Genomic DNA, 12,425 nt, shown 5'->3' on the forward strand with positions numbered 1-12,425 from the left:
GACGCAAGTGATCAACAACTGCTTCAGTTTGAACTCTTGTTTCTGTTACACATTACAAATTGTTCCTCTCTTGATTTGCAATTCTAGAGAATTGCATGCATGTATCAGGGTTTCTGTCAGTGTATTGCAAGCCCGCCAGCCCTAAGTTGACTCCCCGCCAGGCCTAAGCATCGGGGAATTATTTATTTTTAAGATTTTTTTTTTTAAACTAAAACGTGTTATACAAGTAGTGAACTCATTTGAGGAATAACTCAGTGTGTAGGTTGAGTGTCGGTGTGAGAGAGCGAGGGAGCGCGTGTGTGTGGTGGACTGACGAGTATAAAGTATAAATATATAAAGTCAGCATGAAGGTTATAGCTGTGAGCGTGGCAGTGCAGTGCGTGTACGGTTCAGGCTGTCGGTGAATAAATGCAACAACTCCTCAAGACACAAGCCAAGTTCCCGTGTCTTGCTTAGCATAGTCTGTTTACTGAAGAGGTTAGCCCAAGCCCCCAGGAAGTGGGTTGGGTTTTAATGCAATTTTTACATAGTGGCCAAATGGAGGTACTACAATATCTGTGTTTGTCACGTGATGCCATTGGGCCCAAAAACACTTTTTCCCGTTGACTTACATTGGGAATGAGACATCTGTAACTCAGCAGATAATTTTTTTAAGGTAAATCAACTTCCCAATATGAACACGCTTCATGAGCCACTGAGTAACTCATAGGAATGTACGGGAGCCTGCCTCCAACACTGTTCTCTTTATACATCCGTGGGATAGCCCCGAAGTTAGCCACAGCTTCGGCTCAGGCTCACTTAAGGTGGGCTGTTAATGCTATTGTCAATATGACAAGCCACTCTTCTGAGTTTTGCTCAGCAACCCTCCCACGGAGCCGGTGCAGACAGCTGGATAAATCAAAATGAGAGTGTATCTGTTGCGTGATGCGTGCAAGTGAAAAACGTGTATGATGCGTTTGCGGTTTAGACAATTGTGGTATATACAGTATTCATTCAATCCAACATTACTGCAGTAGTTGTTGCAGATACACCTGGGGCAGATATGGAGTCTACTGGGTGCACTTTTCTAGTTAGCTGGGCCCAAGTTGTAATACCGCTTGATGTTTATTTCCTTTTTATTTTCCCTAAGCTGTAAAAGAAAGGCTCCATTTGTGTGACACATATATTTGATCTTTTTAAACTGTGAGAGTAAATGAGCCAAAATGAAACTTGGTGTCTTAACACAGCTTTGGCAGCATGATCACAGTAAGATCGGTGACTTTGTTCACTCACCATAGAATAATGAGCAGTAGTTTCTGAGTGCAGCACTTCACTCATTTATTAGAACACTGAAAGCTATTCTCACTGAAAGCTAGTTGGTATTGAGTCAAATTAGCACACTCGTGCTTTGAAGACTAGCACTTTTATGGGAGGTTACACACGCATAATTCATTGCTGCTAATTGCTGTAAAAGTAGCTAATGCTGTCAAATGAGTGCTTTATTTTCAAGGAGGTCATGTCAGAGGAAATATATTAAACAAGATCATAACATTGTGATTCATATTTGACACTTTCTTTTAATCAGCTGTCTTGTACGGAATAATTTACGGTGTACACATGTGACCACGTCTACTGTGCAGCATGAGAAATCAAATCCATGTCAATGTTGAGGATTCAAAAAGAGATCCCAGCTGTACCTGAGGCCACCTACTATGTGCTGCGCCAGGACTTTGCTGGCTTACAAACCCCCCGAGGGCACCGTAATAAATACTTTCTGGAGCTTCTGTTTACATTTCCCAACCTGGTGGTTTTCTTGACATCTGCAATTATGTGGTGAACCGGGTCTTCCCTTTTGGCCCTGTTGGTTCGCAGCAGCCCTCAGTTCCCACCCACCGACAAGCACTTGATTTAGAGTCCACTGTGGTGATAGTGATTTATGCCTCCGCTGATGATAGGTGTGCACATATTGTTTTGTCGATACGGCTAAGACAGCTCAAGGTCATTGCGCGGTTAGTATTCAATCACTGCATCTTCCCCAGAAAGTGAAACTGCCACTACATATCCCAATTGATTCAGTCAGATCATAAGAGGCTGCTGCTCCACAGACGACGATTCAAAGTTTACATTCATCTAAGCCTCGGAAAGGGTACGCTGTGCCAGGGTAATATCAGGCTAGAATGCAATCATCTACTCGAGGCCATTTCTGAGTCACGGCGCAATGTACCACACTTCATTAGCCAGGATAGTTTGAGCTCACTGATTAAGAGAGATGTAACTGATGTTTCAGGAGGAAAACTTGGCAGTGGCTCTTGTGACAAAGTAGTATCTTGCACAGCAATTTTTGACATAACACACAATCCCCCTACCAAGTTCCTTGTTAAGATATAGGCTCTCTGATTTGAACTGCCAAGCTCTCTGGTATTCCCATAGTTCACTCTAATCATGCACTCTGCTTCGGAGTATGGGTCTATCTAATCTAGTAATCAGCCTTTAATTAAGGTGTGGGTGCACACAAAAAGCAAAAAGACAATGAACACTTGACAACATTATTCTCAACAGAGGAGAAAACATGTGTCATGTTTATCAAACTCAGCAGGAATCGTATTATGCCACGCACAACTTGTGGCATGATAATTTATCCTGATGAGGTGTAGTCCTTAAAAATAGGATTAAAGGTGCAGTGTGTAGGATTTGGCGACATCTAGCGGTGAGGTTGCAGATTGCAACCAACTGAAACTTCTCCTGTGTGCCAAGTGTGAAGGAGAACTACAGTGGCCAACGCAAAAAACGGGAATGGCCCTATCTAGAGCCAGTGTTTGGTTTGTGCGTTCTGGGCTACCGTAGAAACATGGCAACCAGCTCCGTGAAGAGGACCTGCTCCAAATGTGTTGTGTCTAGAAGTTAACACGCAAATTGCGAAACTCTCACGAAATGGTTAAGGTTTGGCATTGACCTCAAATGGTTAAGGTTGGGATAGGCCTTTGGGCAGCGAATCTGCAAGTTTTTTGCATTTGCAACTCAACACAACCCCATATGTAGATAAAAAACGGTTCATTCTAAGGCCAGGGTGTCAAACATACGGCCTGAGGGCCAGAACTGCCCTGCCAAAGGGTCCAATCCAGCCAACTGGATGACTTTGCAAAGTGAAAATGAATGTGAAGTCATAAATTCAAATCCAATAAAATGCACTGCTATTTATATTTTTCCATTGGCGGTCGCGCTGTTCTTATATAAGTAGCAGGCCCTATGCTGGATACGCCATTAGATTCTATGTGCTTACATACTGGCTACGTGACACAACACTGTCAAGTGTAGGCTACTGTTCATGCAGGAACAGCCGGTGGAAAATGTCTTTGTCAAAAAAGGAGAAAGATGTACACATGGTGTCGGGTTTTCCAAGAAAAACAGACTAGTTCCTATTTCTTCACAGAGGGAAAAGCCAGTGTGCTTGGTGTGTTCACAGCACCTTTCAGTGCTCAAGGAATATAATATTGAGCGCCACTATCAGTCTCATCATGGCACAAAAAAATACAAGAACTTGCCAGGACAACTGAGAACAGAGAGGATAAATGAATTGTTCGTGTTTAGTCACAGCCAAGAGATAAGTGAGACATCTCAGGTTGTTCATTATCTATTTTGAAAATGGATTGTTCATTAACTGTGAACGTTTTCAGAATATACTTGTCCTTCTTTACACTAAAAGAGAGGGAAAAATTAACTAACTAAAATGAGTTTGACACCCCTGTTCTAAGGTGACAAAAGCAAAATTCTTCTTATTTTCAGGTGATTATACATTAAAGAAAACATACTTATTAATATTATATTCCATTTCTGTCATTAAACCCCCATAAATGCTACATAACTGTTCCTTTAAACTTAAATATCTAAAATCCTAAAAAAATTATCATCCACCGATTTTTGGAGGAGTAGCATTAAAAACATAAATGAAATTATCTGGTGTTAAGAATTATTGTTTTTTGTATATTTCTTTTTCACCATTTAATCATTGCCAGTTCCCAGTGTGTTCCACAGCACCGGTTATTGCCAGTTGTCTTGGGGAGGATGTAGATTATCACATGACTCATAGTTCACAGCACTCCTCTTCAGCATACAGCAAGAAATGTCACTGCTATGCTCGAGTTTAACATGTGCTACTGAACTTCATCCTACCAAGATGGGCGATACTTATTATGTGCTTTCCTGAAACCTTTGCACCACGTACAAATGATAAAGATGTGGTGGAGACACGAAAGCATTAATAGAAAGCAGGTAGCTGGTAAAAAAACAAACAAACAGCTGGTTCAATCACGACTGGGTGAGTCACTGTTAACCCTGTCTAGGAGTTTTATGGATAAGGGCCAATATCTGAAAAAAAAACACATCAAACACGCCAGGGGATAAAGCAGATAGTGCCAGTAAATTTGGGGAAGCCAAATGAGACAAACAAGCGACCAAATTAAATGAGTGATATAGAGTTCCAACTACTGTTTCTGTCCTTGATTTTTTAAATTTAAAATTAAAATTCATGACAGGTCTTGGAGCACACTTCAAACGTTGGAACATTACACTGAAGCTGAACTGAGATTAAACTAAACAGCAGCTCATTTATTTCACACTTATTTCTCAGCCAGTGAAAGTGGCTCCATGATACCACCTGGAGCTGAATGTCCCAGCTCTGTTGTAAGTCATTGTGGGTCACTCACCTGCTCTCCAGGGCCACATTGCTGCCCAGGACCCAGCTGTCCTGCAGCTGGACGCATTCCGCCGTACTCTGCAAGTCGGTCGCCAGGCCGGCTGATGGCGGCGGGCTCGGGCTCCTCTGATTGGCCAGTGAGCTGCGGCTCAGGGACGTGATGGACGGATGCTGCCTTTGTGGTGGCGGGGCTGGTGGGAGAGGAGGCGGGCCTTGCTGACTGGATAGGTGGTCACCTTGAGTGAAGCAGAGGGAGCGAGACATCAGTTTGTGTTGTTCAAGTAGTTTGTTTTGTCGATTCAAATTACACCCAATAGATTGGCTAACTGAGAGACAGCAGCAGATGGGTAAGAGTATGCATCTTGCCTTGTAAGATATGACAGCATAGCCACCTAACAGACCCAGAAAAGTAAATACAACCAAGAGCAAGACATTAAAATGAGATGCAACCACTGCAAAAAAGAAGGGAAATAAGAGCCCCTTTTATGGCGACACACATAATAATTGTCGCAAAACGCCACACGGCTGACAGTTGGGTTCCCTTAAACAGAAGGTCACTTAGAGAGGCAGCTGTTCTTTTATGGGCGCTTAACGCAATGTTTCACGTTTGATTACAGCCAGAGAAGACTCTCAAATAACTAATGACCAGAACATCCATTAGAGCTCTGAGAGAACAGGTTTTCCAATTTCACACAAAGCTGTGTAATTGGCCCCCAGAATGGCATGTGGTGATTATCTATCCATCTTCCCTGTTTAAAAGGTAAAAACCCACAGTGCTGACAATTCTGATTTGCTCCAATGAGCCCCAAATGGGTATCGTCTTTCTTGCCTTACAGAGGCTTGGTGAAGATTGAGAAAGCTGGGAGTTGTGTCTTTTAGGAGCTGTTGTTTTTGCATTGACAGCATGCTTTTTTTTTTTTTTTTTTTTTTTTTTTTAGAAAGCCTAAAGGAGTTAAATTCAGAGCATACAACCGCATGTCAGTTCTGGTGCATGATTTAACCTTTGCCTTTCTCAGCCATGCATAACGACCTTGTGGACTTTCAGCCGTGGATCAAAATCTGCTTGGTGCTATTGACTGTAGCTCGACGGAACAGCTTCATTCAAAGGACACTAGTCGTTGTTTTGAAAGGAGCCTTTAATAACCGTGCAATTTTTGTCCTTGTCCTTATGTGCTTCATCTTTTCACCGTGTCCTTCTATGCATAAAACAAGCTATTCAGTGCAGACAAATGAGCCTTGTATTTGGTTCCAAAGTGCAAATAGGAAACATGTATGCCATTCAGAGCTATAGCAAATCATTTCCACCGCTTTGAGGTAAAAACCTTTAGGCTACTGTGCAAGCAGGCTATTGCTACGACTGAAGATTATTTCTCTCATATTCAAAGGGAGGAATACATCAGAAATATAGTGTAAGGAAAAGTGTAAAAAGAATGACTACCAAGAGTAAAACTCCACGAGTTAATTGCACAGACAGTTGCAGCTGTAATAAAGTTTAGCAGGGGCAGGTTGTACCAATCATTTTTGTGACTGATTACTTGGATTTATTTAATTTTTTTTTTATAATAGAATACATTTTTAGAACATCTGTTTCATCTGTATAGAAATAGACAGATAGGCAGATAAACAGGCAGACAGACGAATGATGAAAGATGAAGGGTGTGAAGCAGAATCAGGAGTGACACGAGTGCACAGCGCCGGTGCAGAAGGCCAATCTAAGATTAATTAATACCCGATTAGTCTTTGATCAAACCCAATCAGATATGATCCCCTCATCAAACCACATCACCTTGTTCAAAGTCAGCTCTGAATCCTAACACATGAATTACCAGCGGTATCTGCATCTGAAAAATTTAAGGCCGCCATGACTTAGCGATGATGAATACAAGACATCCCACTCATCTCCTGGGCTAGACTGTGAGCCCCATTAGAAAAGTGCTAAGTAGGCTAATAGAAATGTGGATCATCCACCAACGCTGGCTGGTTTGACGTCACCTCTGGGCCTTATATTCCACTGTATGAGCCCACAACAGCCGCCAGCTCCACTTCACTTTCAAGCAGAAGCATTTTTCATATAATCAGCACACACTATGGTGCAACGGCACAATGTCATGGGGGGAAGGGGGGAAAGGAAGCAGAGGGGACAATCAGATGGGCTGTGAAAAACAGAAAATGATCCAACATGGTGGTAAGAGGAGTGTTGATGGGCAGAGAGGATTATTTTTAGAAGTCAATTTTCTTTATCATCACAAAGGACTAAAAAAAAAAAAAACACTTTCTATGACGCTCATGTCTATAGAGCATTATAAACATACATATTATAATCTGCTTATCGCACTGTATAAACATAGTTAAAGGCACTCATAAATGTCCATAAGGCTTTATAACAATAAGCATTAAAATAACATTATAGAGCCTTTTATAATGACTTATGAGGCCAAGTATCATATTATTTCTTAATTACTGGTCATTCACTGCCCTTTTTTTTCTTGCAAGGATCAAAGTGTAGTATAATTCCCATATAGTTGTAATATATTCTAATCTTTTTATAATGCACTATAATCACTATTATAATGCATTGTAATGTGATTATACATTACTCTAACTGGTCATTGTTTTCTTTAAGTATGTATATATGAAGGTAATGTATGTAAATATTACACATATATATATATATATATATAATTAAATATATGCAAGAACAATACATAACTTAGTTGTTATAGTAACTTATAATCATATTTTAATGCCTTATAACAGTGATTAATCGCAAACTAATCACACATATTTTTCTGTTCAAAATGTACCTTAAAGTGGCAGTAGGCAGTATATTTTTGGCATCATTGTGCAACATTTCCATAATAACCTTTCAGCATATTGTAATTCAAGTCTTCTGTTTTCAGGTTTTAAAAAAGACTTTGACCAATCACACATCATTTCATTGAGAGAGCGTTCTATTGGCTGTGCTCCGGTCATGTGACCGGTTCTTGCCATTCCTTCACTAGATTTCACAATGACGGCGGTGTCACAAACGTTCTCATTTTACAGCTAAACCGTGCACTACAAGATGATTCTGAAAACATTTGAAGAGAGAAATAGGCATTACAGTAGCATAATATTGATTCATATTTGATCAGCGCGGCCTAGTTTGATAATTTGGTTGGAGTTCGCGAGTGATTGACATCCGGCTCTCAAAGACAGCAGCTGGACAGCAGACCTCAGATCAGCTCTTACTGCTTGTTTTCCTCTGGTCTGTGAAATCTTGCAGATGCCGTAAGGAGCACCGGAGGACACCGGAGGACACAGAGGACACAGAGGCACATTATTTTTTTCAGGTTACCCGTTGTTTCATGTACTACTGTCACGATATAGCGACCATTTTTATAAAAATAACTTTTTAAAATCATATTTGCTCCAATGTCACCTACTTCAGCTTTAAAGGGAGATTTGTCAAGTATTTAATACTCTTATCAACTTTGGAGTGGGCAAATATGCTGCTTTATGCAAATGTATGTATATATTTATTATTGGAAATCATTAACAAAACAAAGACAAATATTGTCCAGAAACCCCCCACAGGTAATTCATGATTATACAGTGCTACTGTGTACTGTAAACAAATTATAGGTATGTATATAATGCATTATAGACATGGGCGTCATGGTGTTACTGAAATCTTAATGCTCATATCAGGTAATTTAATGAAATAAGATTTCAGCTGAAATAACAGCAGCATCCTCCTGAAAACACAACAAAGACCCCTCTTTTGTAAAATACATAAAACCAGCTGTCTTTGTTCTCCTGTACAAACACCATCTCATTATCACGCCCACATATGACACAGTCGATCCCAGTAAACAATCCACCTTCCCTTTATGCATTACAAATAAAGATACACGACAGATATTGCACAAATCGGTATCCATTTATCTTCATGTCTACATATTGATCCATCGGCATGTAGCGCGAGCCAACATCTTGATTGTCCTTGTTTAGTTTGCAGGCTGTCCTGCTGCTGCACCGCTTGTATTGGGAGTCTGAAAACGCAGCATAGTGTACAGTAGCTTCATACACATAAAAATACATGCGGTGCAGGTGCATTACGGTTGATGGGAATAGTGCCGGCACAGCAAGCACAGAGATGAGTTTCAACAAGTCCAAACACTCTCACTATCACGACTTTATGGTCGATCTTGAATCAATTTCTGACGAATTGACGTGTTAAAAGGCATGTCTGAACCGAACTGTAACAGGAAATGAACCGTGCTTTTTTTAGGTGACAGCAGATGCTGAGCATAACACAAAACACGAAATCCCAAAAACCTTCAAAGGCGTAGGATTTGACATGCAGCAAATCGGACTGCATAATCCCACAATGAACTAAGGGAACATAAAACCCCATGAACTGAATTAAACCTACTGTGCGCATACTTTGCAAAAAGCACACAAAGCTTTTGGGTAGAGATAAGGTCTTCCACTCGAATTGCTGCGTTTGAGTTAGCCCTAAAAGGATGAAGTGAAACGGTGATACAGTTCTGGTTCTGAGTGAAGTTAAAGAAGCAAAACAAAAGCACACACTAAAATACAAGTGTGAGAGTACAATGTTTTAACACAGAGAGAATGTACAGTTGGTCTGAAAAAAAAGTGAGAAAAACATGAATCTAAAGAAATAATTTCTTTAGAAGCTTAAAGGTGCAGACAGCAACACGGTTGCTATGCTACAGTGGATTGTCCCTCTTTGACCATGCAAGAAGCTGCTGTTTTAATATTTTCAAATGGGCAAATAAAACATATTATTGTTTTTTTTACTCTTATATAAATATGGCCACATTTAGCAATTGGACTAGATCCGTCGTATCACACTGAAGAAGAATCAACAGCTGTGAGAATTGATCTAAAATGGCTTCGTTCACCTTTTGGTTCAACAAATACACCTACTCACAGACTTTTATATAGGAGCACATATAAAAGTCTGAAGTGTAACTACACTAGTCATTTAAACCTTTGAGTTATTACTGAACACCAAGTTGTGCCCTTTTAAATATTTAGATCTGAAACCTGAGTCCTTGTGGATTTTTGAGTGATTAATTATGCAAGCATTTTCTTTCCCAGTTTAAAGATGCTCTCATCCCCTTAATCTTTATTTCTGTGAGGTCAAGTCAACATCAAATGGTGCAATAGTTGCTTTTTAAAAAAAGGGAGACTTGTTTACGATTTATCTGTGTAACCAATCAAGTAAGTGTTGACTTCACAAGTCGGAATTTTTATATTATAATTACCATTTTAATTGCATGCTATGCGTCCTATACAAGTCCATGTTGCAGTTCAAATACATGTGAAAGTCTGGACTGTATGCTGGTCATTTTTTTTTTTTTTTTAAAGTATGAACCCTTTGTGTTCAATTTACCCTGCACACACTTGAGCCCCTTTCCCATTGGACAAAAAATCCACTAACATCTGGCTTTTGTCTTCAGCGGGAAAGGTTCATTCCGGGAACAAATAGTCACAGGTATTAATCTGCTCCAGCTCCGGTTTGCAGTGATGGAAACACCTGGCTGGACATGCTAATTTTCTGAATATATAATAAACAAAATCAACAGAGATTTGGACAATTATCATAATTTATTAATGTACAAAACATACAATTAATATGCTCTCCTCAAAGCCACCAGACTCCAGTCAGACAACAGTCATTTTACATCGCGGATCGTCGCAAAACACACTTCAACAGACACTAGAGCTGTCTTGAATATGATTTATTGGTCTTCGAAGCTTCGGTGAGAAATATTCTAAGGTATTCGAAGCTTCGGGACAGCACCGCTGCCACACTACTGTACACAAACGCACGTCTACACACAACAAACAACGATATCCGTCTGAGAATAACTATTAATAATAATTAGTGTTGATTATGAACAATGAATAAATAAATGAAATGGGATTATTCCTTAATTCTTGAGCTAATTATAAAAACAAAAAATGAAGCATTCAAATACTGATTTGAAGGTCGATTACCATGGCAACGGTCGAAGCATCCGGGTCAGTCCTAACAGAAACAAAATAAAAGTCATCAAAACCGTCTGTGTTAGTCTTTCCAGTGTTCCAACAATCACCAACTGTGGTTTGAGAGTTTGAAAGAGAGAGTAAACAAGTAACAGATGTAAAAAAGAAGTAACCACTTTAACATTTTCACTGTTTACTAACCCTGCTTCCGGTGGCAGGTGGCATGTATATGACATTGAACGCGACACAGCAGGTTAAAAAGCAGAAAGGCCAGTGCAATGGCACGGCATACTTGCAATGGGAAATTAGTATATAGCCTATTTTAGCATGTTTTCCCGTGTTTAAAGAACCTGCATATATGTGCTGATTTGGGCTGGAAAAGGCTAGACAGTAGGTGTCAGTAGAGTTATAACCTCAATCTATGTGAGCAAAATATAGCAGCAGCAGAAGTGCACTGGTCCAGTGTGCATTCTGTGTGTGCTTCACTGGTAGAGTTGGGGGTTTGAAAGCCACGGGGGCCAACCATGCTAAAATATGGGCTTTTGGCACCGTAGCACTTTGAATTTGATTATCCACTGCCTCGCATATGTTGGATTGTGTATTTTAAAAAAGAATAAGCGCGCTAAACAATGAGGCTCTAAGAAAGCTTGGCATCGTCTTCCATCAGGACACACAGGGAATTAAGCTGGCCTTTAAAGTGCAGGCTCACTGACTGAGGAGGCAGATGAAACAGCTGTGTGGTTTATGAGGTTTTGCTTTGAAATCAGATCAAGACGGATGCCTCCTTTGCATAATTCCTCAACGTCAGCTTATCATCATCTCCATCAGCAACATGCTTTAAAAAGAGGACCTTTGTGATTAATACTGCATGCCAGCGCTGAAATGACAGACTCATTCGCTTCTTAATGATGCTTGCAATATCTATCAAACGGTGTTTTATGAAGCATTGGTATTTTTACAGAAACACCTCCTGGAGTAGATCTTTGTTTTAGTTGCTATTAATACTCTGTTTTTAGAGGTTTTTAATCTGGATAGACTAGGGCTGTCATAGTTAACCCAATAATAACGTGTTAACGCAAATTCATTTTAACGCCACTAATTTCGCATTAATGCAATTTGCGATTTTTAGGTTATTTTGGCTCACTTTTAAAGCTAGAGTGAAGATACTGGCATCATATGAAACTAGAAAACTGAAGGAATCCATTGGTACCAACCATGTCTAGTGAAGGGGGCTAAATAACGCTCCAAACTTGCACTACATTTTGGTGAAAAAAAACTGGCATGGTCATTTTGAAAGGGGTCCCTTGACCTCTGACCTCATATATGTGAATGAAAATAGGTTCTATGTGTACCCACGAGTCTCCCCTTTACAGACATGCCTACTTTATGATAATCTCATGCAGTTTGGGGCAAGTCATAGTCAAGTCAGCACACTGACACACTGACAGCTGTTGTTGCCTGTTGGGCTGCAGTTTGCCATGTTATGATTTGAGCATATTTTTTATGCTAAATGCAGTACCTGTGAGGGTTTCTGGACAACATTTGTTGTTGTTAATTGATTTCCAATTATACATATATACATACATTTGAATAAAGAAAGCATATTTGTCCACTCCCATGTTGATTAGAGTATCAAACACTTGATAAATCTCACTTTAAAGTACATTTTGAACAGATAAAAATGTGCAATTAATTTGCAATTAATCACAATTAACTACTTTAATCGATTGACAGCCCTTGAATAGACTCATTA

The 12,425-nt window shown here is 39.9% G+C and overlaps 1 protein-coding gene across 6 annotated transcripts in view; it reads right to left on the reverse strand.

The window, feature by feature from the left end:
- The window catches only part of si:dkey-237h12.3 (teneurin-3), a 175,908-nt gene that overhangs the window by 97,692 nt on the left and 65,791 nt on the right, over positions 1 to 12,425 (reverse strand). For all 6 annotated transcript variants that reach the window (XM_037780026.1, XM_037780025.1, XM_037780024.1 and 3 more), the window contains one exon: positions 4,683 to 4,908. In XM_037780026.1, coding sequence (XP_037635954.1) covers positions 4,683 to 4,908 — 226 coding nt within the window. The remainder of the gene's footprint in view (positions 1 to 4,682; positions 4,909 to 12,425) is intronic.

The sequence above is a fragment of the Sebastes umbrosus genome, chromosome 9 (genome assembly GCF_015220745.1).
Source record: "Sebastes umbrosus isolate fSebUmb1 chromosome 9, fSebUmb1.pri, whole genome shotgun sequence".
Classification (NCBI taxonomy): domain Eukaryota; kingdom Metazoa; phylum Chordata; class Actinopteri; order Perciformes; family Sebastidae; genus Sebastes; species Sebastes umbrosus.